We start from the raw sequence: 26,611 nt of genomic DNA on the forward strand, positions 1-26,611 counted from the left end.
CCTTCTCCTTCCAAAACACCCCTGGATCATTCTTTAGCTAGCCCAGCAATGTGGCAAGATGTGACAGAGCTTGTATCATCCTGTCACACCGTTCAAACTATGAGCTGATGGACTACACTGTGCTTGTTGCTTCTGAGGTCCATGGCAGTTGGGGTGATCAGCACTGATTAATACCCTTAATTCTCCCTTTCAGCAACAATCCAAGCCTTCTACCTTAACTACCTTTTTATTCCTTGCTGCTCTTAAGTGAAACAATCCATTAATCCATAAGAATTGTAGTATGTGGGGCAGATTTTTGAAAATTTATTTATAATTGAAAACTTGCTATGCTTATGTGTAGTGATAGATATAACAGATGCATTATTTTATAAACGTGATACTGGAATTGATTTTCAAGCCCTAGATAGGTGAACGTGTTTTGTGTGTGCACTGCTTCTATAATAATTGAATAATTTCTAACATCACAGGTGATCTAATACTGTACAATGCACATTTCATTAAGCAATATCTGTTTGTCACAGCATACCCAATCCATAAGTTCAAGTCCATTCTTGGACTTACTTTAATAACACTTACAGGAGGTTGAAAGTCAATAAACATCTTCTAATGGACTCTTAGTTCATAAAAAGTATTAATGATATGACTTTTTTTTAAGTGAGAGTGCTCCAGAATTTAATTCATTGCTCTGAAACCTCATAAAATTGATACTGAGAGGCACAGTTGTTTCCTAAGCTGCTTTCTTTAAAAAAAAGTACAACAAACCTAGACAGCAGCAGTAATTACAACGATAAGAAAATTTAATTATAAAAACCAAAACTTGGGAGTTTGGATTGAGAATCTGATCACTAATCCTTCATTTTGTGTGTATTCAGAAAGCTGGAACTAGCTCGTTGGTTACCTATATGAGCTTTTACAAATAAGGAAATTAAGGCAGGCATTATAGCAGTTATCCAGTGTATCTTTCCTCTTTTATGAGATCTGATGGTATTATTAGGCAGATAGTTTTATCGCTAAATTCAGCTTTCTTCAAGTATAAGTTCATTCTTTCAAATGGAGGAACTTCAAAAAGCCATAAAATCTGTTGTAAATGAATAAAGCTGTGAACCTGATGCACGTGCATAATGCTTCTATAAAAGTTTTATAGTAAATTACTTGGACCATGATTAAACCAGTTCAGTCTGGATACTAAGAGAGAGCCTCCCTTTCAACACTAGTATATTTGGCAATCAGAACTGTTTTTATCGGGAAGGAGCTGGAGCAGTATACCTTTGCTGATTACTGTTAATTGCAAATTCTGGTCTTTAAGGTTGATATATCTCCTTCTTTATGAATCAAGTACTGTCTAGCATGACCAGGTCACAGGCAGGCGGAAATAAACAGCAAGGTCTCAAGCAGTACTATTGTACTAACAGTTCTTCATGTGTTCCAGTTATGTGAAGCTTTCTAGGGGAGACCAGGTCAAACAAATCTGCCAGGGAGCTGGGTTAATCATTTGATTAAAGCAAGCACTTTGAATTACCACTCGACTACAGGTCAGACATGAGACTCTTAGACACTGCACTGGTGGGCACACACATGCTACTTCCTGATGTTCTAAGCCATTTCTTCTTCCTCCAGATTGACAGTATATAAGTCGACCTCCCTCCACTCCTGCATCTGTTGACCAAAAGAGTATTTTTGAATTTAGGTTAGTAGTAGCAGTGATAAGTAGTTTTATTCCAAGTAGAGGGTTGCTGTGGTCTAATATTAAACCCCACCCGAAACTGGCTACGTCACAGCCAATCTGAACCGAACCCAGGCCCAAGAACCTTGAGTTCTTTTCATGCCCAACCTGAACTCAACACTTGTAGTTGGATCCCGTCAGATTCTCAGGGTCTAGCTGAGAGGAGCATGCTAAGGTATTTCCCCCAGGCCTGCAGGGGCCACTGTAGTATGGGAGAGGACAGGGCTTCAAAATACTGCATTGTCAGCACCGCCCCTGCCTCACCCCACCAGCCAGTCAGGAAGCAGATGGGTTAGGACCATAGTTGCAGTCAGTGGGGGAGGGAGTATCTCATCAATGGCTGCTTCGTGTCTAGCCAGTGGGAAGATGTGGGTGGCAGCGCTGACAATGCAGTGAGTAGAAGCCCAAGCCCAGCGCAGCCTGCCCCACAGCAGCCACAAAACAGGCCACTGAGTCCCCCCTAAGATACATCCTTGGAACTCAGCCTGAACCCGACCCAAGCCGAAATTGTTGAATTGTTTTCTTACCTGTCCCAAATCCGACACATGAAGTCAGATTCCATTGAATTTGGGTTGAGAGTACATAAGAGCACATAAAAGGCAGACACATTCAATAAATATTTCTGTTCTCTATCGGGAAAAAGACAGATAATATAGTCCCATCATATGGTGATTGTAACGCTCTTTTCATTCCACTATTATCTCTGGTGGGTGTTAAACAGCAGCTGCTAAAGTTAGAAATTTTTAGATCAGTAGGTCCAGATAATGTGCATCCAAGGATTTTAAAAGAGCTGGCTGAGGAGCTCACTGAAGAGTTAATGTTGATTTTCAGTATGAGCACTGGAGATGTTCCAGAAGACTGGAAGAAACCTAATGTTGTATCCATTTTTTAAGATTAAATGGGATGACATGGGTAATTATAGGCCTGTCAGCCTGACATCAATCCCCAGCAAGATAATGGAGTGTCTGATACAGGACTCAATTAATAAAGAATTAAAGGAGGATAATATAACTAATTCAAATCAGCATGAATTTATGGAAAATAGATCCAGTCAAAGTAACTTTATATCTTTATATCTTTTTTTGATGAGATTACAAGTTTGGTTGATAAAGATAATAGGGTTGATGAATACTTAGACTTCTGGAAGGTGTTTGACTTGGTACTGCATGACATTTTGATTAAAAAACCAGAAAAATATAAAATTAACATGGCACACATTAAATGGATTAAAAACTGGCTGTTGGATTGGTCTCAAAATGTAACTGTAAATGGGGAAACATCATCGAACAGGTGTGTTTCCAGTGCAGTCCCACAGGGATAGCTTCTTGGCCCTATACTATTTAACATTTTTATTAATGACATGCAAAAAACATAAAATCATCAGTGATAATTTTTGTGTCATGTGCGAACTTTCAGGAAGTGGTAAATAATGAGGAAGACAGGTCACTGATTCAAAGCGATCTGTAAAATGGGTGCAAGCAAACAATATGTGTTTTAGTGTGACTAAATGTAAATGTATACCCCGAGGAACAAAGAATGTAGGCCACACATACAGGATGGGGGACTCTAGGCTGGGGAGCAGTGACTCTGAGAAAGATTTCAGGTCATGGTGGTTAAATCAACTGAACATGAGCTCCCAGTTTCAAAAATAGACTCCAACGAGAGACTGCTGAATTGGAATTAATTTGCAAACTGGATACAATTAACTTAGGCTTGAATAAAGACGGGGAGTAGATGGGTCATTACGCAAAGTAAAACTATTTCCCCATGTTTATTCACAAACCCCACCGCCCCCCGGCTGTTCTTCAGACGTTCTTGTCAACTGCTGGAAGTGGACCACCTTGATTATCACACCAAAAGGTTCCCCCCCCTCTCCCCGGCTCTCCTGCTGGTAATAGCTCAACTTACCTGATCACTCTCGTTACAGTGTGTATGGTAACATCCATTGTTTCATGTTCTCTGTGTATATAAATCTCCCCACTGTATTTTCCACTGAATGCATCCAGTGAAGTGAGCTGTAGCTCACGAAAGCTTGTGCTCAAATAAATTTGTGAGTCTCTAAGGTATCACACGTCTTCCTTTTTTTTTTTGCGGATACAGACTAACACGGCTGCTACTCTGAAACCAGTTTGATGCTGTAGCCAAAAGAACTAATGCAATCTCAAGTAGGCATAGAGAGGTTTTTTACCTCTGAATTTGGCACTGGTGTGACCATTGATGGAAAACTGTCCATTTCTGGTGCCCACAATTCAAGGAGGATGTTGATAAATTGTAGAGGGTTCCAAGAAAAGCCACAAGCCACAAGAATGATTGAAGGACTAGACAACCTGCCTTATATATTTAGCTTAAAAAAGAGAAGGTTAAGGGGTGACTTGATTACTGTTTATAAGTACCTACATGGGGAACAAATATTTAATAAGTAGTTCTTCAATCTAACAGACAAAGGTATAACAAGAGCCAATGCCTGGATGTTGAACCTAGACAAATTCAAACTAGAAATAAGGTGTAAATTTTTAACAGAGTAATTAACCATTGGAACAATTTACCACAGATTGTGATGGATTCTTCATCACTGACAATTTTTAAAGCAAGATTAGATTTTTTTTGTAAAATATCTGCTCTAGGAATTATTTTGGGGATGTTCCATAAAGGAGGTCAGACTAGATGATCACAATGGTCTCTTCTGTCCTTGAATCTATGTATCTATATCAGTATCTTAAGAGTTGAAAAAAAAATTACAGGAATGTTATAAATATCCCAAAACCTATAATTAGAAACACAGGAAAGCTGGAGGTGAAGATTATTTATCCAAACATGTTAAGGTAAGGAAATGTACACTTAAGGCACCAAAAAAACTTTTAAGTCTGTCCTCTAGTGATTCCAATCAGTAATCATACAATTATGATTAAGGCATTTTAGTGTTCGTTAGATAGATCAGATTAGATAAACCTGCATTTATTTTTCCTCCATGTTTGCTGTGAGTAAAGGTTAGAGTAGTGACAGTTTCTTTCCTATGGGAGTCACCATCTTTCCGATGGGAACCTGGATTTTATTCCCACTGGAAACTTTGGAGAAAGGTAGTGACCATTTTTAATTCTTTATGGAATTCTCTGTGAAAGAACATTTGTCAGTCCCATCTGACCATTAGGAAGAATATCTATTTCCCATATGAAGAATAATGGCAAATAGATAAATTCTTCAACTAAAGGCATTATACTAGATTTCTGTGAGCTGTAACTCTGTGGGAAGTTTGATGTCTGTGTTATTCCTTTACTCAGATTATTTAGGATAAAAAGGTGGTATGACACAGTGTGCTAAATTTCTTAAAGGACCCATTTTTTAAACTCTCAGACTAAGTGGTTACTTGTAAATTCATTCTGTACTCAAAGTAAGTGCTATTGTACTTAGTAAAGTGGTTGAACTACTGTTTTAAGTGCAAAACTCAACTTAAAAACTTTAATTTTGGAACGCAATTGATACTTCCATAATAAAGGTGGAGGGAAAGTGTCACATAAAACTGTAATATAGTAGGCATGAAAAATTGTATAGTAATATGCAATATTGAATCCAATATTCTTTAAACAGTCAGTAAAGAAAAGGAGAATCTGTGATTCAATGTGTTAAAACTAGTGATTATCTATTAACTGTTAAAAGGGGAAGATATGAGTTTCTGCTTATCTTAGATGAGGAGGATATTTTTCTAAGATCAGCTTGAGGTAAGATATGTTTTAAAATAATTACAAACATTTTTTTAAAAATGTGTTAGAAATGATCTTGTCAAAAACGTAATAAAAGAACTGTTTGTTCTGTTATTGCTGATTGTTCTTTTTCTGCTGGTACGTATTTTCATTAACATAAGGAAAACCAGAAACATATTAACTTTATAACAAGGAGGATGTATATGTATCCGTATACATGTATGTGTGTATACATACATACAAGCTTGATTTTTCAACTTGTCTGCTTGAATATCTATCTATCTAAAGTGCAAGTAGACATGTTGAGAAATCAAGCTTGCCTTAGGAAAAAATTTAAAAAGGGACATTGTCCTTTCTTTTTCATCATATGTCACAAATCAACAAGGAGCAAGGCTGTTGAAATAAATTTCACAGTCTTTAATTCCAGTTGCATAAGTCAAAGATCAAGTTCTATGATCTTAGCACCTCTTGCTGCTTCTTAGTCTTGCCAATTTATAGTCAGTTTGATTGTTTTTTACCCCAGTAGACATTCTTCAGGTTTCTTATTCCCAAAATTTTCTTATTATTGTTCAGGGTCCTGAGCTTCACGGGAAGAAGAACTGAAGTGAATTGAAGTGGCACTGTTTAGTTCATAGGGGAGAAGCAGAGAGAGTACATGAGAGGTGTATACAGTAATGAATGACACAGAGAGCGTAAATCAGGCACTCACATGTTCATTATTTTAAGGCCAGAAGAGGTTATTGTGATAATTTAGACCAGAGGTTCCCAAAACATTTTTGTTGAGCCCCCCCTTCATAGATTCATGTCCCATGTGCACCCCCTCTTTCTAAGGGGGTAAGAGGGAGAGGTGCCCTCTATCCACCGGGGCCAGAGTCAGGGGGTGTCAGGTACCCACAAAGGCCGTAGGGTGGGTACTCACCATGTGGCAATTAAGGAAACCTACCACTCCCTGCAGCAGTTGGGCAGTCTTGGCTGCTGGGACCCAGTTCCCTGCCCATCTTGCTCCCCACTCTTTCCCCCTTTGTGCAGGGGAAGTGCATGGGGCTGCACCGAAGGGCTGGGTTCAGATGGGGAGCAGAAGATTGCATCTTGGGAGTACTGATCCCATGCTGAACAGAGCCCCCAACTCTGGCTCTTCAGCACAGCCTCCTCAGGTCCTCACACTGCCCAATAACTTTGTGTTCCCCCAGGGGTGTTTGCCCCACAGTTTGGGAACCTCTGATTTAGACAAACTTCTTGAGTAACACAGGCCGTAGAATTCACCCTTTCTCACAGTGCAGAAACAAAGGAACGGTGAAAAGGAAACACACTTTCTTCAGTGCCCAGTTCACCTGTGGAGCTCATTGCCACAAGAAGTCATTGAGTAGAAGCGTTTAGCAAGATTCAGAAAAGGACAGTTACATAGATAATGAGAACATCTTAAAGACACATTAATAAGGATTATTGTAAAACCAACCCTCATATGTCAGAACAATTTTTGAGTTCAGGAGAAATTTCTCTTGTGAGCAGCTTATTCCATAACTATTAACTTCAGGGTTTTGTACATCTTTCTTGGGTACATCTGGCGCTAGTCACTGCCGAAGAAGATGTAATACCTGTACTAGATGGAACCTTGATCTGGTCCAGTATGGCATTACCTATGTTCTTATGTCTGGCTGGCCTTCAGGATTCTCTCTCTCTGATAAAAGCCACATAATATTATTGTATTGGTCCCAGCTACCCACGGATATCACTTGTCTTTTCTGATCTGTGTTGTGGGATCTGGTACCCTTGTCCAATACATCAGGTCCCTTGAGATTTCAATTTTCAGTAATACGAGACTAAATGATACAACGTCCACAACCACCTTGTTCTCAGATGTCTTCTGAATCCATATAATGTGGTTTCTCTTGGGTTTTTCTGAATTCATCGAATATATTGCTCTGTCACTTTTTGGCTAGGTTAGGGAGTTATAAAAACTGTTTAGTTCAGACTTTGATCTTTCCTGTGTTATCCACCTTTCTCCACTCTGTCAGCCTTTCCCCTCACTCCCCATTGCATCTGGTTTACCTGACATTTCTCCAATCTATGTTTCACCAGAGGATGATATGTTTGGTTTGTATCTTTCTTTCTTACAAATATTTCCTGCACTGTAACTTGCTCACTAAGCTTCTCAGGAAAGAAGAATTAATATGAGTATCACACAATGATAATTTCAGTAGTTGTTATTTAGAGGCATTATTAACAAATTGAAGCTGATAGGTTTGTATATAACAAGTCAGTAACTTACCTCTTCAGAAATATGTTATCATTAGAATAATTGCACAAAAATTGCAATATTTTGCAGAACTAGACCAAAGTGATCATATATAACAGGTATATTAAATGATTGTCAGAAATGGCTCCGTATCCTTTATTTTCTCATCACATTTCTTGTGCCTCTTGGTTTGGGATAAAATCATACGCTGGAACTTTTCCTTACCTAATGTTTAATGTGCATATGTGATCAATTGCACCTGAATTTAAAAATAAAAATAGGCATTTCTTCCTATCCAGACATGTAATCAGTGCACATTTGTGCCCCATAATAAATGGTAGTATGCTGCTAGCAAAAACAACCCAACAGCAAAGAAAAAGAAAAAAACCCACCACATTCTGAATATGCTTGGAGATAAACTGTCATGACGAAAAAGACACTCACACATGTAAGTGTAAGAAGCCACACTTTAGCTCTTAGCACACATGTACTTCTAAACTGTGAAAATATGGAACAAAAGGTTGATTCATTTGTCAACACTTAACTTTTTCATAAGAATTCCTTATTAGAATATCAAATACTGTGGCTTACTCCCCTAGATCTTGATTTAAACCACTAGTAGCACTCTAACTCTAGGAGCAGTGATATTTCACCATGTATCATGCACCTCTACTTGCTACTTCTAAATTGCTTACTTATGTCTTGAGATGGGTCCTTCAGTTTCTCATAAATTAATAAGGCACCTGTGAATATTTCCAGGTTTTAGAAGTCCTAGTCTGTTCCAATACAGGGACTGTAAAAAAGAGGACAGATAAAGCAAGTTATTTTTCCTTTAGAATGCTCTTCCGCTATGAAGCAAAATATTATTAATCTAGACTGCCTGCTACTTTCATTTACCATGTAGCTGCTCTTGGGATTACAGGCACAAAGGTTTCATAAATTTCAAATGAAATATGAACATTTGTTGTCAAAATACTGTTAAGCTATAAAAGCTCTGCTAGTAGTTGTCCTGCTTTTTTATTGTAACTTTTATATCCATGGGCATTAGTGTGTTCTTGGGTATGAAGGAGAATTTTTTCAACCTCACTATCAATTTTTTTCTTGATTTTCATCCAGGTGACAGATACCAGGGCAGGGGATTGTAATATAGATATTCATTTATATATATATAACTCTTGCAGCTCCCCTCTGTGATTATGTGGCATTGCAAGGATCTTATCTAAGTAGGTATAATACAGTCTATATACTGCCAGGGAAGAACATAAGGAACACTGCTTCACCCCCTTTTGAAAGGGCTATGGCTACCTTATCTGCGTCCCCTCTTTCTCAGGGACTGGCCCTCTCTGTAGTACTCAGCCTGGTGGTGATATGATGACACAGAAGTTTTCGACAGGCATGACAGAAATTAGAGGCAGAAAAAATAGAGAAGGGGTTGTGTCTGGCTGCTTGTACAGGGGCTTAAGGCCCAGTGTTTTAAATACAGGTGCTTAGAATTAAATACCAAGGCTCCAAATGAGACACTGCTATGTTGCCAGTGACATGGTTATAAATAGTCCTGATGAAGTCAATAGAATAATTTATGTTGATAATATTATATGTGTAAGTGTTTGTGCTATTAGACAGCTAAATCCACATGTAGACACTTAGTAAAGTATCTATAATGAGTGTATTAATGAGCCTAAATATGGATTTAAGTGTCTATTTTAGGCACCCAAATTAGAAAATTGGGTTCAGAGTGTCTTGTTAGCATAAAGACCAGCTTGCAGGATTTAGAAACTGTTACTAATCTGCGTACTACTTATAATAGTATAATAAATAAATGCTATTTGGAATTTCTGTTAGAAGATAGGCACAAGTGGTTAAAATAGTCATTCACTCTTTGTCTAAGCCATGAGGAGGGTATATTTGCCATGAAAATGATTATGCCGTGTTAAAACTGTGTAATAGTAAGCAGACACTTTTCAGGGTTGATGGGTGAATTCTGGAAATGCTCTATTTATTTTCTCTCTATTGACTAGTTGCATTCAGGCAAGACTGCCAGTGTGTTGACTTGGAAAACAACTGAGACTGAACAATTTCAAACCATTGACATTATACTGCTTCATTTGTGAGCTGCATTGCTTCTGCATGCACCAGTTACTTTTTTATGGCATGCTTGCATGTTTAGAAAGCTTTGAAAAACAAGAGAGATGGAGGCTATCTTTAAAAAAATAATTAAAAAAGCTGTCCATTTTATGCATTTTACATTATTGAGACCACTGAATAATAATAATAATTAATAATAAAAGACTGGCAATTTTAAAAAATAAAATCACCTATCAATTTATAAATCTATTTGCATTTATTCTAATATACTATAAAAAGTTTATGCATTTAACATTTCTCCATGGTGAATATTTCCAGCTCTTAAAAAATTATCATTTCAAGCATGTTGTCTTCAGTGCTGATTCTTGTAATGTATTCTGCAGTGTAGACAATGTTAGAAGAATGCGTGAGAATTTAGTCTATCTAAAAATATAAAACATCCAGGCTCTAGTTCAGTCTATGCATCCATCTACCTATGTAAAGATATAAAATTTACAGACTTCTGCTCAGTGTAGGCATTTATGCCGGCTGTTGCTTTTTAAGCTTCTCCTCTACCAGTGCAAATCAATTCTTATCAGCAACGTTTCTGCTACTCCAGAACTGGATCTTCCTGGAATGGAGATCTCCACCCATTCCAAAATGTATGCCAGTATGATGTGGGACCTGCACTCATTTCCACTCGGGACTGAGATAAATTCTGTAAGTGGAATTACATGGGAAAGACGATCAGAATGTTATCAGGATTAGCACAGAAACCAGAGCTGTGAGATGAGCAGCTCTAATGCAGCTGTGAATGGAAATTGCTCCCCTGCACAGCTGCCTTAGGACTAGTCACACTTTAGCCCAGAGTGACTCTATATGTGGCACTGACCCATGTTCAGTGTTTCTCAGCTATTCCCATATCAAATCTGCTGTTTGAGAAACAAAGACTTCTGAGAGTTGGGCTTTACCTGCCTGTGCAACAACCTCTGAGAGCTAGATGAGCTCTGGCCTTTCTCTCGCTGTGGAGCTGAGTGCCAGGTGTAGCAATGCAATCAAATTATTTTTTTTCAGAGTAGCAGAGTTAGATAAATAATACCCTTCCCCCTACCCAGTCACTTACCTTAGTTGGCAGCTCTGCAAAGTTAAACTGTAATCGGAAAGCCAAACTGGCTTCCCTGCTTGTCACACATCATTACCATAAGAACAAAGGTCCATTTAGCCCAGTAGCCTGTCTTCGGACAGTGGCCAATGCCAGGTGCCCCAGAGGGAACGAACAGAACATATAATCATCAAGTGATCCATCCCCTCTCGCCCATTCTCAGCTTCTGGCAAACAGAGGCTAGGGACACCATCCCTGCCCATCCTGTCTGATAGCCATTGGTGGACCAGTCCTGCATGAACTTATCAAGTTCTTTTTTGAACCCTGTTATAGTATATAGCAGGGGTGGCCAAACTGTGGCCTCATGTGGCTCATTTACCCTTCAAGTATGACTTGCAGAGCCCATCCCCCTTTCTCCACCTACCAGACTGGAGAGGACGGGGGCTCAGGAACTCTGCCTTGCACCAGGGTGGTGGGGTAGGGACTTCTGTCCAGCGGGGAGGGGATTCTCGGGGCTTCTGCCCAGCAAGCACATCTGCTTGGGCTCAGGGCTTCAGCAGGAGTGGGGCTGAAGGCCCGAGCCCTGGCAGGCACTTCCCGCGGTGCTGAAGCCCTGAGCTCTAGCAGGTATGCCTCAGCTCTCAAACTTCTGCAGATTGTCGTATGTGGCTCGGAGGGTCAGTAAGTTTTGCCACTGCTGGTATATAGTTTTTATTATATACCAATTATAACAGTTCTGTTGAACTACATTAGGTCTCTGTTTAGTCTCCATAGTATGCCCCCAGTGGTGCCTTGCAACCCCGGTGCTTTAGTGATTTGTCACAGATGTAGACAGTTGGAACGTAGTAAAAAAGTCTGATAATGATGCACAAGAAGTAACAGAATCCAATTTACCGTCTCAGGCTGCATGACCTCTCTGAAGTGCTAACTAGAGTAAAAAATGGAGAATGGGACAAGGGAGGAGGAACATGTCTTTTTGTCACTAAGTAAACAGATATGATTCCTTATATGCACAAGAGAGAGATCTATTGAATGAGAAGTGTTTTTGTCAAGTCACTTTTCAGAGCAAAATGATGCTTTTATTAAAAACGCCCTTTTTGCAGCACATGCACCTTTTGTTGTCATTTGTTTGTAAACCGTCGGAAGTAGTGGGGTGGGAATGTACTGACTGTGCTAAACTGTGTAAGCAAACACAGTAGACACTTTAAATATGTTTTATTGAGGGAGAGAATATAGGTGAGGACATCAAAGTTATCTCCTGCTCACTTTGAAAAGTATCAGGTGGTGGATTTTGAGCTCAGCTCCTAGTATTGGACTTGCACTCACCACTTCCTGGACCAGAGATGAAAATGCTACCAACTTGGTCATAATGGAACCGAGAATAAATGCTCTGTTTATCCTCCCTATCCATTTTCCATCTTTTACGGCTTCTTGTAAATATGAACGAAACATATCTGTCATGAATAAGTTTGTTGCTTGCGTAAGTCAGTTATGAAAATAGAATAATTTTATTCAGTTTCATACAGGCTTTCATTACTTGACACCTTGGGGTGGATGTGTGGTTAGTTGGCTGTCTGGCATTGGGATCAACCCTGGGGCTCTGGTTCTAAAAAGCACAAGCTTCTCCTGCCTGTGCTAAAACACTCAACTGTTTCAGCTCAAATGTTGCAGTTGACTCTTAACCTGGTTCAGCCACCAGGAGGGTACATACTATGCAAGTGTGAGTTACACTTTGGGCATTGTAATTTCCTATTACTCGCATGGACAATTTCTTAACATCTACTTGTAGAATAAAGACAGGTTTCCACTCAATGCGTCCGATGAGGTGAGCTGTAGCTCACGAAAGCTTATGCTCAAATAAATTGGTTAGTCTCTAAGGTGCCACAAGTACTCCTTTTCTTTTTGTAGAATAAAGACTTTCATTTCAAGCAAGACAGGGGGTTCATCTGGCTTTGCTATGACACAAGAAAGGTATTAACACATCTCTGTGACATACAAATCCCCTATAATTGTATTCCTTATCTTTGCATTCATCCACCTGGCTATTTGTGATTGATTCTTGTGCATGCTGACATCAATTGTTCTCTGGCATAAACTACGTTGACCCAAAACAGCTGTCGAGTAGAGGAACCAATATTCAGCTGACTGCTTTTCATTTAAATCGCTCTGGTAAAGACCACAAGTCTGCTTTGCCCTTCAACAGCTGTTGTTATGGTTCTTTCTCTGGTGCTGGATAAAATGGCATTCACCAATGACCAAAAAAACTTTCTCATTTTGGATAATACTTCATAGTTTGCTACAAATAAAACGTAGGCCTTTTTGAATCAGAAATAGTAGATTTATCTAAGAAGTATCATTGCAAAGTTCTTAATGAATTTGTAGACTTTCAATTTTGTGGACACAGTATAAGAGTGCTGTGTATATTGGTTGCCACATAATTAGATATTATAACAATTCCAGGAATGTAATGATAAAATACCCTGCCTCATCCAAGAGGGTTGAAATTAGGGACAATAGGGGAGCTATAGGGAGCTCTAGAAATATGTTTAGCAGGAAAATCATTCAAGTTTTATTTACTACCTTGATGCTAGATGCTACCACAACACATAATAATTTTGCATTTTAATTAAGTTTTTCCTGCAAACATATTTCTCTTAATTTCTCCATAGATCAACTGATGAAAATGGGCAAAACTGAGACTTCACATAAGTATGTGCCTTGCACTACAGTTAGTGGAGTTAGATTTGCTTATACCTGGTCTCACATTGGTTCAGTCTGGGTAGAAATTTTGCCAGTGGACAAGAGAAGCTCATGGCCATTAAAGATTCACTTCTCCTACACTAAAAGTCCCTGACTGTACAGTTTTAAAGATATGGTGTTATAATGGGGTGTTTCTGACATTTGGTGTAGACAAAGAAACTTTTAAGAGCCTTTGTGCTGTTGTTATCTCAAAAACCGAAAACCTAGACTATAGCTCTCAGCTCCATCAGTTTAAAGGAACTGTTTATGAAGTCCCTGGCTGTCTTCCTCTCTCTGGTTCTGAGACACAGACAGATATCTTTTAGTCCCGCCAAATATTTATATTCTAATATCCTCCTTCCTTAATTCACACACACTCCATAACAGTTTAAGAAACAAAGAGCATTAGAGAAAGAAAGGGCAAGCATGAATTGAAAGGCAAATAACTTCTTAAAATATGTAGAAGTAGTGTTTAAATTTGATTGATGGGATGAAACTTTTTTGAAATACGAAGATACGCCACTCATTTGACCTCTTATGAAGTTTCATAATTATTTGGAAAGGTTTATCTCAGTGTCATTTCACAGTTTTCTCCTGTTAGTTCCATTCTCTTACTTCATATTAAAAAAAAAAACCAAAAAACCCCGCCAACTTGATGGCTGGTTATCTGAGTGTAGAATCCACTGCTGAAAAGACCCTAGCCCTCCTGTTAACATAGTACTTTTATCTGGTAATCATAGCCTGCGGGAGACAAAATAACTATTCATCTGGAAAACAAGATTAACTCATTTAAGTTAGGCGGTGATCACAGAGAGAAACACGGTGGTGTTATCTGTCTGAATGAAAGCATACAGATTTGAGGGCCATTCCAGTTCAGAGGGTCTATGTAGCAGGCCCAGCTTGTTGAAAGTAATTGGACCCTGTCAGAGTATGCCTTTGTGCAATATGGATATTACAATGGAATTCTGTTAATCTCTGACAAATCCTCTCTCATCTGATAAACACTGTGTACCTCTTTTCTTCATTTGAACACCTTACTAACCATTTTCATGTGTGTATTGGTGTGCCCTGAGCATCTTTGATTATGTCACAGGTGAAAAGCTGTATCACTCTTTTAACATATTTTGCCTTTAAAAAAAACTGAAGTGACCCAGAGTGCTACTTTCTATTGATTTTTGTTTACACTCTTTCCTACACTTTAATTATGTCTTTTACAGAAAGAAGTGGCATTCATTTCCGCCCTCGGTATTACTATAAAGGTTTTTTTATTGGTTTAAATTCTCTTCACTGAGGTATTGCACATACATGGTCAGCAAAACGGAATTGTAAATTGTATTTAGAAGACTAAAAGTTAAAGAAAATTAAAATAACTCCTCTTTTCTTCTCTCAATGAATTTTTATTTAAGACCGGTCTATGTTCCAGTGGTCAGGTGAAGAATAACAAATATGTTTATGGAAGCTGCATTATGGAACATTTTAAGTTGAGCTGGGCAGAGATTTCATACTAGAGGAAGGAACTCCCTTTTGATAGTTTTTCAAGCTATCTTGTGCTCTTCGTTGACAGGTGGGTTTTGACAGGGTTCTTCTGTGTTCATAACACAATATGGTGACAATATTTGAAAAATTAAGGTTCAAAGGTAGGAGAATCCACACAAATGATTAATTGTTCTGTCTCATCCCAATTATACTGAACTCTATACAGTTTTAAAATGGGCTTCCTTTGTGGAAGAGGTTATTCACATTTGAATTTGTTGCTGTTTGTTTTAATAATTTGTTTAGAGCACTGCATGTAAATTACAGGCATTACAGAAACAGTCTAAAAGAAAAATGTTTTAAACTTCAGTAGAATTAATGAGTTTATGATGCATTAATCTTTTTTCATTATTTGCCTTGTGGTAGCATACAAATACCCCATTCAAGATCAAGGCTCATTGTGCTAAGCACACTTCAAACACATTGGAAGACAGAGCTCTTGTCTCAAAGAGCTTACATTCTACAGCCCCCATCCTCGAACAGATTCCATGTAGAGGTACCCTTCTGCTGAGCCCTGGTGAGGCTCAGGGGCTAATTTAAGGCAAGGTGTGGCAAGTGAACGTGACAATGAGAGACAGGACAAGAGGAACAGTAGTCAGTGCCATGTTGTCCCTTCGGCTAGGTGTGTTCACAGTTTGGATGATTCTGAATCATTTTAGTTTTTTGTTTTGGTTGGGGGTTTTGACTGATTTCTTGTAATTGTCAAGGCAGAGGTGGATCTTGGTGAAGGATCTGAAGGAAGAGGAGACGTGGTAGTAGATAATGTCAAAACATAAAATATTATAAAACACTAAATGTAATATTATAATGTAATGCATAATATTAACATTAAGTATACATTATAAAAGTCAGAACAAAACAAAAATATTGAAATACTCCATTTTGATTTAAAATCATTTTAAATTTTTTTCTGTCAAAAATTTAATTGAAATAGACACATTCCCTTGAAACATTTTGATGTCAACAAAAGCGCATTTTCCCATGGAAAACTGTCCTGTCAAAAAATGTCCACCAGCTCTGCTGAAATATACTGTCCTCTTGCACTAACCACAAACAGTTACCCATATATTCAACACACTTCTTGTATTTTTGTTCAGTGATAAATTTGGTCCTTCATCAAGATCTTAGGTGATTTTTCTCAAAATTCCAAATTGGATCAAGTTATCATAAGTTATGGTTTCCATACAAGAAAGCAGGCCATGGCATATAAAACTCACAAGGACATATGTTAATGAAGCCATATCAGGATGCCTTGTGACCTCAAACATCCCCAAACAATGTACCAATATGTCCAGCTATGTGTACTTTACCATTTCCAATGAGAAATATTCACTCAGAGGCCCACCTGTTGGACAAAAATGAATATATGCAGTATATTTGAAATGTATACATTACCTCTAAATCCACATAGAGATATTGTATACTTCACTAATAAGCACTATACAGTCATTCTTTCTGCTGTATCGTTAAGTTTTTATACAGTGGCCACCATTTTGGCTTCTGAGTCAAGTCATTATTTTGATAAAAAGTCACCAAGAGATGACAAATGTCTGAATGAGCCTAGCACACCTCTGATACAGCCAGGGTCGATTGTAGACCTGGCCAAAACTACACTGTATATAATAGATGATTGAAGATTGAGCTTGATGCTTCCTGGGTTTAATTTACTACTAGACTGTTAATTATTTTGATGTCAGTACAGTTGTAGTTATTAAAGAACATTTGCATGATGAATTGCATAGGAACATGAACAATTTGTTTACAGAGGGCAGATTTGTTATGGAATAATGTTAATGTGTTGCTTCACAGCTTTTAGATGTTGTACCAATTAGGTCCCAGAGAAAATTTGTACTTTGCAGGACTAGTTATGCCTATGTAAAATTACTCTCCAGTGTAAGAATTTGCAGGATTGGGCCCTTAGTTTTTATTTGAAACATGACATATTATTATTTACTTATAATTCTTTGATTTTATGACTCTTTTGTGACAAGAGTGTAGTCTGTGGTGGAGGAATTGTGTCTCTGGCCCTTCTGCATATTATATCCTTAACAGTGCTCAGCAACTGTTGCCTCCATGCATTTAAGTATACATGCTTCACAACTTAAGAAGACTGGAGTATATCCTATATTTCTCAGTCACAGTAAGTAAGCCTTATCTGTAATATAAAAATACTGTACACTTTAGCTACACTTTTAGTGCAGCTGCTTTAATGGCGTAGAGATTATAAATGTTAATAAAAAGATATTTTTGCTTGTGAAGGCACAATGATATAAACTGACAGACTGCAAACATTTTACATGTAATGGAAGGTGATTCAAAATATAGCTTTTATTTTGTCTTCCCAAATATTGATAGAGAAAATATGAACTATTCAATTTGTAGTTTGTCTTTTTTATGAATACCCAGGATATTTTTATTGGTTTTGGTACTTGTTTTGAACATTTGTAAACAATTATGTCATTATGCAGATGTTGCTCAGTGGTGCCGTGCTCATTTGTGTATTATGAGTACATTCTGAGAAAGATAAATAGGGAATATTTTTGATATTTTTTTTGCAAGCTGTTTTTAACTCTCTCTGTCTCTCTCTCAAAATAATAGTATGCATGGGTTTTATCCAGCTTGGAAGGTTTTAGACTGCAAGTCAATGGAATTTGTGATGACTTTTACCAACAGTTTATTTGGTCCATAGTACATTGTTCATGTTTAATTCTTTAATCTGTTTAATTCAAATTAGTTTGCAAACTTTATTCTTAGTTGATATGGGAAGAATAGCTGTTTAGCTTAAAATGTGCATCAGTATGTATATGTTGTATTGGTTATTATTTAAATTATCAAATATCCTCATAAATTGATGAACTAAGGATCAATTCCTGCCCTAGCATATGTGTGCGCATGGCTCTCATTGAAATAATTAGGAGTCACGTTCACATCCAAGGGTAGAATTTAGCCCTAAGTGCAGAATAAAATCAGAGTTTCCTGTGTTTCCAGAAGGAAGGGTGTGGCAAAAGAGGAGCATTTCCAATATATCTCACGAAGGGTTCAGCCCCGCAGAGAGATGTCTCTTCCACAGTATAGGAGGATAGTTTTTAAAAACTTGGTAAATATAATTATATGCTGCCTGTCCCTGAAGAGGTAGCTTCGTTATTGCGGTTAGTCACTCCCTTCTCTGTTTCAGAGTAACAGCCGTGTTAGTCTGTATTCACAAAAAGAAAAGGAGTACTTGTGGCACCTTAGAGACTAACCAATTTATTTGAGCATAAGCTTTCGTGAGGTACAGCTCACTTCATCAGATGCTGATTCTCTGTTGTGGCTTCTTGAGCTCCCCAGCCTGCCGCTGAGAAGCTCAAAAACAAACAGCATCCCATCTGGTTATGAACTGTCCTCTTCACCATCTTCATGGTGGATGGATGTGCTTGATGTCCCCAGATGATGCTGCCATGATAGAGTGGCTAAATCACTTACTTAACATCTGATTTATTGTTTGTGCCGCCAGAAGCCATACACCAGAAGACTCCCTCTTCCCTTGCATCTCCCCATCCCTTCTTTCCTCCCTTCCATCCATCCTTTTGCATTTCTCCCTCTGCATCTGCCCTATATATAACTTTTTTTTAATGTATGAAGTGTAGTTGTAGCTGTGTCGATCCCAGGATATTAGAGAGACAAGGTGGGTGAGGTATTATCTTTTATTGCACTAATTTCTGTTCGTGAGAGAGACAATGCTAAACAATCTGTTCCACCTTGCATTTAGATGTGATGCTGGGAGTCCCTTTCACAGACCTGAAGAAGAGCTTCTGTTGTGTGTCTCGAAAGTTTGACTCTGTCACCAACAGAAGTTGGGTCCAATAAAAGATATTACCTTACTTGCCTTGACTCTTGTTTTTTTTAGTTAGTCTCACTGGGATGTCAGAGGTAGGCCACCTTTTCCTGTCTTTTCCCTCATCCTCCTTAGTCAGTTTGCATACTGCAAAGCTTTTTTTTTTTTATTAATAAATGAAGTGGCATAGCAGTTGAGTCAAAGTGTTGTGTGTGCAGGCAAACACAAACATACAGACTCTGTCTAATTTTTTCAAAGTTGTTAGCTCGCCAGTAGCATAAAATAAGTCCTAACCATACATTTATGAGCTGCTTGAACTTAATGACAAAATCTGTATTAAAACTGTTGAAGAAATGGTGGACAAACTTGTGGAATTCTAGTAGATACATCATTAAAGGATCCCGGGTTTGGTAGCAAACCCTAAGGAAATAAATCTGGAGGTAAAAAGCCTGTAAATCTGATTCATATGCCAGATCCTGCAGTTGTTTCACATGCTGAACCTCTCTTGAAGCCAGGGGGAGTTTGTATGTAAAAGGGATCCCGGCCTAATAAGGACTTTACAAGGATTGTACTGCATGCTATTTTACTACAATATGGTTGGTACATGTTAGACCATTCTGCGAGATTTTCTTATTGCAAGGGATAATTCCAGTAAAACAAATATTAAAAAGATATTATAACTGTGGATACTTTGAACCATTATGACTCTTAGTACAGAAAATGCCAATAGGAGAACAGGATTGTTGCAACCTCTTATCATGTCCAGAGTTTAGGTGCCAGTTTGAGGCTGCAACTGTTTGTATAATATTTGTCAAGAAAATATTTTATTTCCCAGTATAGTCAATCTTTTAATCTTCATATAACTCAATATACACTGAAAACATGGCAGTAATATTCCTAATTTACAAAATGCAATCAGTACCTGCAAATAAGAAAAATATCAGTGCACTTTAACCAGACACCATCTGGGTATATTTAACGCTAAATTTCTATCCCTTTTTCCTAACAGTACATCAATCAGACATGTTTATTTGCAGTATTTTTTCCTGCAAAACATTGTATCTGTCTTAGCTGTTCTCTGTTTTGTTCATTTTAAGCACGTTTTCACTGAAGTGTTCTACTTCAAGCTATTCTCAATTCAATTTGAAGTGAAAGGGGTTTTGAGTTTAGATAATTTACATATAAACGCTTTACTGCACGTTTTATAAAACGACTGTGTTCAGAAAACAACCGTTTCAATTTACCAGTGTTGTTGCTCTACAAGCTGAGACACCTCCCCCCATTCAGTTTTGCTTTTACTAACAATGTTTCTTCTTGTCCTAATGTTAAATTTTTACTGGCTGAAAATTGATACGCTTTTTTCTAACCACACTAAAATGACGCTAGATCCACTGTGACTTGCCAGTTATATGTGAAGATTAAAAATGTATTTCTTTTGTCAAGGTAATCTGGGAATGACAGGTATCCAGTTGTTTTGAAACACTCCCTTTTTAAAGACGTGAAGATTATTGATGGTAATTTTGAGCTAAAAATCCTTGTACTCCATTTTGTATGTTGGATCTTGAAAATGGCTCTTTAGATTTTATTATGCTGTATAAATCCCTGCCAGCCAGTCTCTGAGTCTCAGCATACTATATCATAGCTTGTCTTAGAGAAATACAATCACATGTATAAGATTTCAGAGTATTATATTTGTGTAACAGAGCCAGAAGAAAGTGTTTCTAATTATTGGACCTTTGATCAGAAAGAGGATGTCTGACTTTATAAAAGAAAACACCAACATTTTATTCTGTTACAAGATGATGCTATGCCATTAATTTATATTGGGCTCTATTTATTCTACTTGCTCATGTTTTAGAGCATGAACTCCTCCAATTCCATTATACACATAATAATCAGACATCAGTTTGTAACTGGTTTCATGTTAAATTACACTGTTTGAAACAAACAGCTATTTTAAACAGGAGACGTAAAGCAATATTAAATGTAATATTCTGTTAAACTTATTGCTTCACTCCTTACTCTGTTTACTTGTTCCAGAACAATAAGTAAATGACAAGCCATGTTTATTGTTAAGCTGACAAAAATTGTCCCTTGCCAAGTTTGAACTGGTTGTAGCCAGCATGTACCTGTATGATTGTTCCTTGCTACAGCACGGGAACAAATCTACACAGACACACCCCCAGATTCCTGACCAGGATATTCTGTCTGTTACCCAAGATCCATAAACCTCGAAACCCTGGACGCCCCATCATCTCAGGCATCAGCATTCTTACAGCAGGATTATCTGGCTATTTGGACTTTCTCCTCAGACCCTATGCTACCAGCACTCCTAGCTATTTTCGAGACACCGCCAACTTCCTGAGGAAACTACAATGCATTGGTGATCTTCCTGAAATGATCATTGGTGATCTTCCTGATCATCCTGGCCACCATGGATGTAGAAGCTCTTTACACCAATATTCCACATGAGGAAGGACTACAAGCTATCAAGAACAGTATCCCTGATGAGGCCATGGCACACCTGGTGGTTGAGCTTTGTGACTTTGTCCTCACCCACAACCATTTCAGATTTGGGGACAACTTATACCTTCAAGTCAATGGCACTGCTATGGGTACCCGCATGGCCCCATAGTATGCCAACATTTTTATGCATGACTTAGAACAACGCTTCCTCGGCTCTTGTCCCCTAGTGCCTCTCCTCTACTTGTGCTACATTGATGACATCTTCATCATATAGTCCCATGGGAAGGAGGCCCTTGAAGAATTCCACCTGGATTTCAACAATTTCCACCCCACCATCAACCTCAGCTTGGACCAGTCCACACAAGAGATCCTCTTCCTGGACACTACAGTGCAAATAAGTGATTGTCACATAAACACCACCCTATACCGGAAACCTACTGACCGCTATACTTACCTACATGCCTCCAGCTTCCATCCAGGACACATCACACGATCTATTGTCTACAGCCAAGCCCTAAGATACAGTAACTCCTCACTTAACATCCTCCTGCTTAACATTGTTTCAAAGTTACATCACTGCTCAATTAGGGAACATGCTTGTTTAAAGTTGTGCAATGCTCCCTTATAATGTCGTTTGGCTGCCTGCTCTGTACACTGCATGTAAGATTTTGTGGAAGAGCAGCGACTTTACAAGGGAGCATTGCACAAGTTCCTCTTCTCCGCCTCCTCCCACTTCCTCCCAGCGCTTTCCCCACTGTTTGGCGCCGCTTAGGACTTTCTGGGAGGGAGGGGCAGGAGTGAGGAAGTGCCGTGTCTCCACTCCTTCCCCTCCCTCCCAGAAAATCCTAAACCCGTCAAACAGCTGTTTGGTGGCGCTTAGGACTTTCTTGGGGCAGGGAAGAAGCGGGGATGCGGCATGCTTTGGAGAGGAGGTGGAGTGGGGGTGGGAAGAGGCTGGCGTGGAGCATCCCCCAGCAAAGTCAGCGCCTGTTCTTCTCCAGGTAAGCTGCCACTGCTGCTGTGAAGGTGCTTCCTAGCGTTCTTGCCTGCAGCGGGCTGTGCCTGTGTGGGGTAAGCCAGGGGCACTTCCCAACCACAATACAGTACAGTACTGTACAGTATATATTGCTTTTGTCTGCCCCAAAAAATTTCCTTGGAACCTAACCTCTGCATTTACATTAAATTTTATAGGAAAATTGGATTCATTTAACATTGTTTCACTTAAAATTGCATTTTTCAGGAAAATAACTACAACGTTAAGTGAGGAGTTACTGTACAACCGAATTTGCTCCAATCTCTCAGACCGAGACAAACATCTACAAATCTTTATTAAGCATTCTTAAAACAAAAATACCCACTTGGGGAATTGAGGAAACAGATTGACAGAGCAAGATGGGTACCCAGAAATCACCTACCACAAGACAGGCCCAACAAGGAAAATAACATAACACCACCGGCCATCACGTACAGCCACCAGCTAAAACCTCTCCAGCACATTATCAACGATCTACAACCTATCCTGGAAAATGATTTCTTACTCTCAGAGACCTTGGGAGGCAGGCCAGTCCTCGCTTACAGACAGCCCCCGCAACCTGAAACAAATACTCACCAGCAACTACACACCACACCACAGAAACACTAACCCAGGAACCGATCCCTGTAGCAAACCTCTTTGCCTACTCTGTCCCCATATCTACTCTAGCGACACCAGCAGAAGACCCAAACACATCAGCAACACCATCAGAGGCTCATTCACCTGCATGTCTACTAATGTTAAAAATGCCATCATGTGCCAGAAATGCCCCTCTGCCATGTACATTGGCCAAACCAGACAGTCCCTACATAAAAGAATAAATGGTCACAAATCGGACATCCGGAATGGTAACATTCAAAAGCCAGTAGGAGAACACTTCAGTCTTCCTGGACATTCTGTAACACATTTAAAAGTAGCTATACTTGAACAAAAAATCTTCAGAAACAGACTTCAAAGAGAAACAACAGAACTAAAATTCATTTGCAAATTTAACACCATTAATTTGGGCCTGAATGGGAACTGGGAGTGGCTGGCTCATTACAAAAGCAGTTTTGCCTCTCCTGGAACTGACACCTCCTTATCTATTATTGGGAGTGGACAACATCCACCCTGATCGAATTGGCCCTGTCAACACTGGTTCTCCACTTGTGAGGTAACTCCCTTCTCTTCATGGGTCAGTATAATAATGCCTGCATCTGTAATTTTCACTCCATGCATCTGAAGAAGTAGTTTTTTACCCACAAAGGCTTATGCCCAAATAAATCTGTTAGTCTTTAAGGTGCCACCGGACTATACATTACATTAGTCTAAAGCCGTGGTTCCCAAACTTGTTCCGCCGCTTGTGCAGGGATAGGCCCTGGCGGGCCGGGCCGGTTTGTTTAACTGCCGCGACCACAGGTTTGGCTGATCACAGCTCCCAGTGGCCGCGGTTCGCTGCTCCAGGCCAATGGGAGCTGCTGGAAGCAGCGTGGGCCGAGGGACATACTGGCTGCCGCTTCCAGCAGCTCCCATTGGCCTGGAGCAGCGAACTGCGGCCACTGGGAGCAGTGATTGGCCAAACCTGCAGTCGCAGCAGATAAACAAACCGGCCTGGCCTGCCAGGGGCTTTCCCTGCTCAAGCGGTGGAACAAGTTTGGGAACCACAGGTCTAAGGGGTTGAGACAGTTAAAGTTTACTGGTTTTCTCTTGTAGACAAGATAATATTTGTACATGAGGCGCCATTTATGCTAACATCTCCATATACTGCAGTTCATAATTTGCATAATAAAATTGGCAAGTGCCATAAATACATTATGTAATATTACAATTGCTAGTATTGTATGTGGACTTTGAGTTTAAAAAGTCACTTTAAATAAGGAATCAGATGTATCTGTTATATACTTCATGGTCCATTTTTTAAATCTATTCTAGTTTTAACCACCAGGATAGATTTTCAGTTGTTCAAACTTCTTTTTAGGTGAAAATTCCTAACCAGTATTCTTTTTGTACTTAGAAGGAATCAAATGCAAAAATCTCAGTACAAGAGTGACATTTCATTTAAACAACGAACAATGCTTTTCTCTTCTAAAAGTCTGTTTGAACATGAGCTCTAACATATATGGATGCTGCAACTACAAGGGTTTGGGTGTTGGGCTTTTTTCGTTGTTTGTTTCTGTTTTAGTTAGGTTTATTTATGTGTTTGCTAGCTAATCTTATGGTTTTCCTTAACATTCATAGGATTATTTATTTTGAAAAAAGAGATATATGGTATTCTCCATATTCTGCATCTTGCACCACCACCCGCAACGCCCTCTAACTATTCCTTCATGTCTCATGATAACCCTGTGCCCCAAAGAATCACAAACTTTCAACTCTCTCTAACTGTGTTGTCTTGGTTGCGAAACAGCATCTATTCCCCTCCCCCCCCACCTCGATACTGTAGTAGTGTAACAGAGAGCCCCATTAAGCACATCTGTTATCTTAGTTCATATTTTATTCTGATTTTTAAGTGTGTTTCAACAGAAGGGATTAAGTGAGAAAAGAACAGACCACCTTCTTCTTCATTTTTTAAATTGCTCTTCTGTACCAAGTGCTCCCAGTGTCAGAAATACCCTGTGATTATTAGTGTGCAAAGCTTTGCAGTATGGTTGGTACAACCACTGCTGGCATTGACTCATAGGTCATTCCAAATACTGCTTCATAGCAAATCCTAATGTAGACTGAAGATAAAAAAAACACTGTGCACAATGAGACCTCCTTTGTCCTAATAAATATTTCTTTAAAATATAAACAAGGTTGTTGTGTTTGCATATTTAATTACAAGTCTTCAGCTTTGTTAAGAAGTAGAACGGTGACTAAGCTATCCAGGTGCTCTGGGAGGCATTGTGCTTCTCTGAGTTCCCCAAAAGTTAGTATGACTTTCTATTGCCCAAAACTCAGGACTGGACCTTGGTGGTACAATTGGGCCCTGAAAAAAAGGATACATTTGTCTTATGGGGGATATACTTGTTAAACTGGGATAGAGCATTTTAAAAATAGGGAAATAATTCAAAGTCATTATTATGGCAAGATAAATGCTTCCCTTTTTAATGTGCATTATTGCAAAAGAGCGTTCGCCCTCATTGTCCATGGATCTGGTCAGCTACATTGGTGTACTGATTTGGACAGTATGTTGGATGTCAACTCAAATGTTACTCAAGGACAGTACTGACACTGGGCACGACCATGCAGATAATTGGAATAAAAATGATTGCTTGAACAGATCCCTTGGAAGAGCCACCCTTTCATATGGTACTTCTAGAAGTGTGAGTTGCTGTGTCCGTGAGTCAGCATGCATGATATGACTATCTCTCACTTTCACAGGTGCTGCTAGGATTGGGGAACATGCCAGCCACATGGCTGTTTGGTGGAGTATGTGGATATATCTGTGTTAGGGAATATTTTGTCTGATGAGCTCCAATGTCAAAGAGTAACTTAAAAAACAACAAAAAAATTAAGTTTCAACCTGAGGTTGGGGGAGGGAGGTTGTCCCAACTTCTAGGGACACTGAGACAACTGGGTCATCTTTATTTTTGTGCTAATTTAAGAAAATGTTGAAATTGTCTGGTATTATTGGTAGTGAGTGTCTTTTTAATGAATCCTGCTTGATTGGGATGTATAAGCCCCAGGAGTACTGTCTCTTATCTGGTAGTTAATACCTTGGCTAATATTTTACTGTCAACATTAATTAGAGATGTGGGATGGTAACTGGCACAGTGATCTGGTGCCTTCCCATTCTTGAGAATAATAGAGATTAGAGCAATGAATAGTGTAAGGGCAAACTGTCCCTCTCCTGGGGCTGACTCAAATATCTTAGATAGACGTAGAGAGAGAGAGAGAGGGGAACTCCTGTCAGATAATTTCTGTATGTGCAGAGTAGTGTGGTGCAGGTTTTCTCCAGTGATGTCAGCTGGATTATATGTGGTTGGCCTTTTTTTTTTCAACATACGTGTTCCCAGCAGTGCTGCAGGGATGGAACGTGTCCTCTGCCATGACTCATCCCAGACACGAGTGGCTACTGTGGCACTGGCAATGAGGGCAGGGACACTATCTCCTTCTGGCTCTACCTCTTGTCCAGGCTCTATGGAGCTGCCGGGGAGAAGAGAGCAGGGAGGCATGAGATGCACCAGCTGGCTGCCTCAGGACCTTGCTGGCAAAGAGAGGAAGGGGGGAAAGAATGTCGAT

At 39.2% G+C, this 26,611-nt stretch overlaps 1 protein-coding gene across 8 annotated transcripts in view; it reads left to right on the forward strand.

The window, feature by feature from the left end:
* Positions 1–26,611, forward strand: part of WWOX (WW domain containing oxidoreductase) — a 695,463-nt gene that overhangs the window by 373,406 nt on the left and 295,446 nt on the right. Inside the window, exon 9 of one of the 8 annotated variants that reach the window (XM_073308001.1) lies at positions 5,800–6,175. The exons of the other annotated variants lie outside the window; for them this stretch is intronic. Within the exon in view, the coding sequence (XP_073164102.1) occupies positions 5,800–5,826 (27 nt within the window). The 3' untranslated portion in view covers positions 5,827–6,175. Of the gene's footprint in view, positions 1–5,799; positions 6,176–26,611 lie in introns of those variants that run through there. 8 annotated transcript variants of the gene reach the window in all.

Source organism: Lepidochelys kempii, chromosome 12 (assembly GCF_965140265.1).
Source record: "Lepidochelys kempii isolate rLepKem1 chromosome 12, rLepKem1.hap2, whole genome shotgun sequence".
Taxonomy (NCBI): Eukaryota; Metazoa; Chordata; order Testudines; family Cheloniidae; genus Lepidochelys; species Lepidochelys kempii.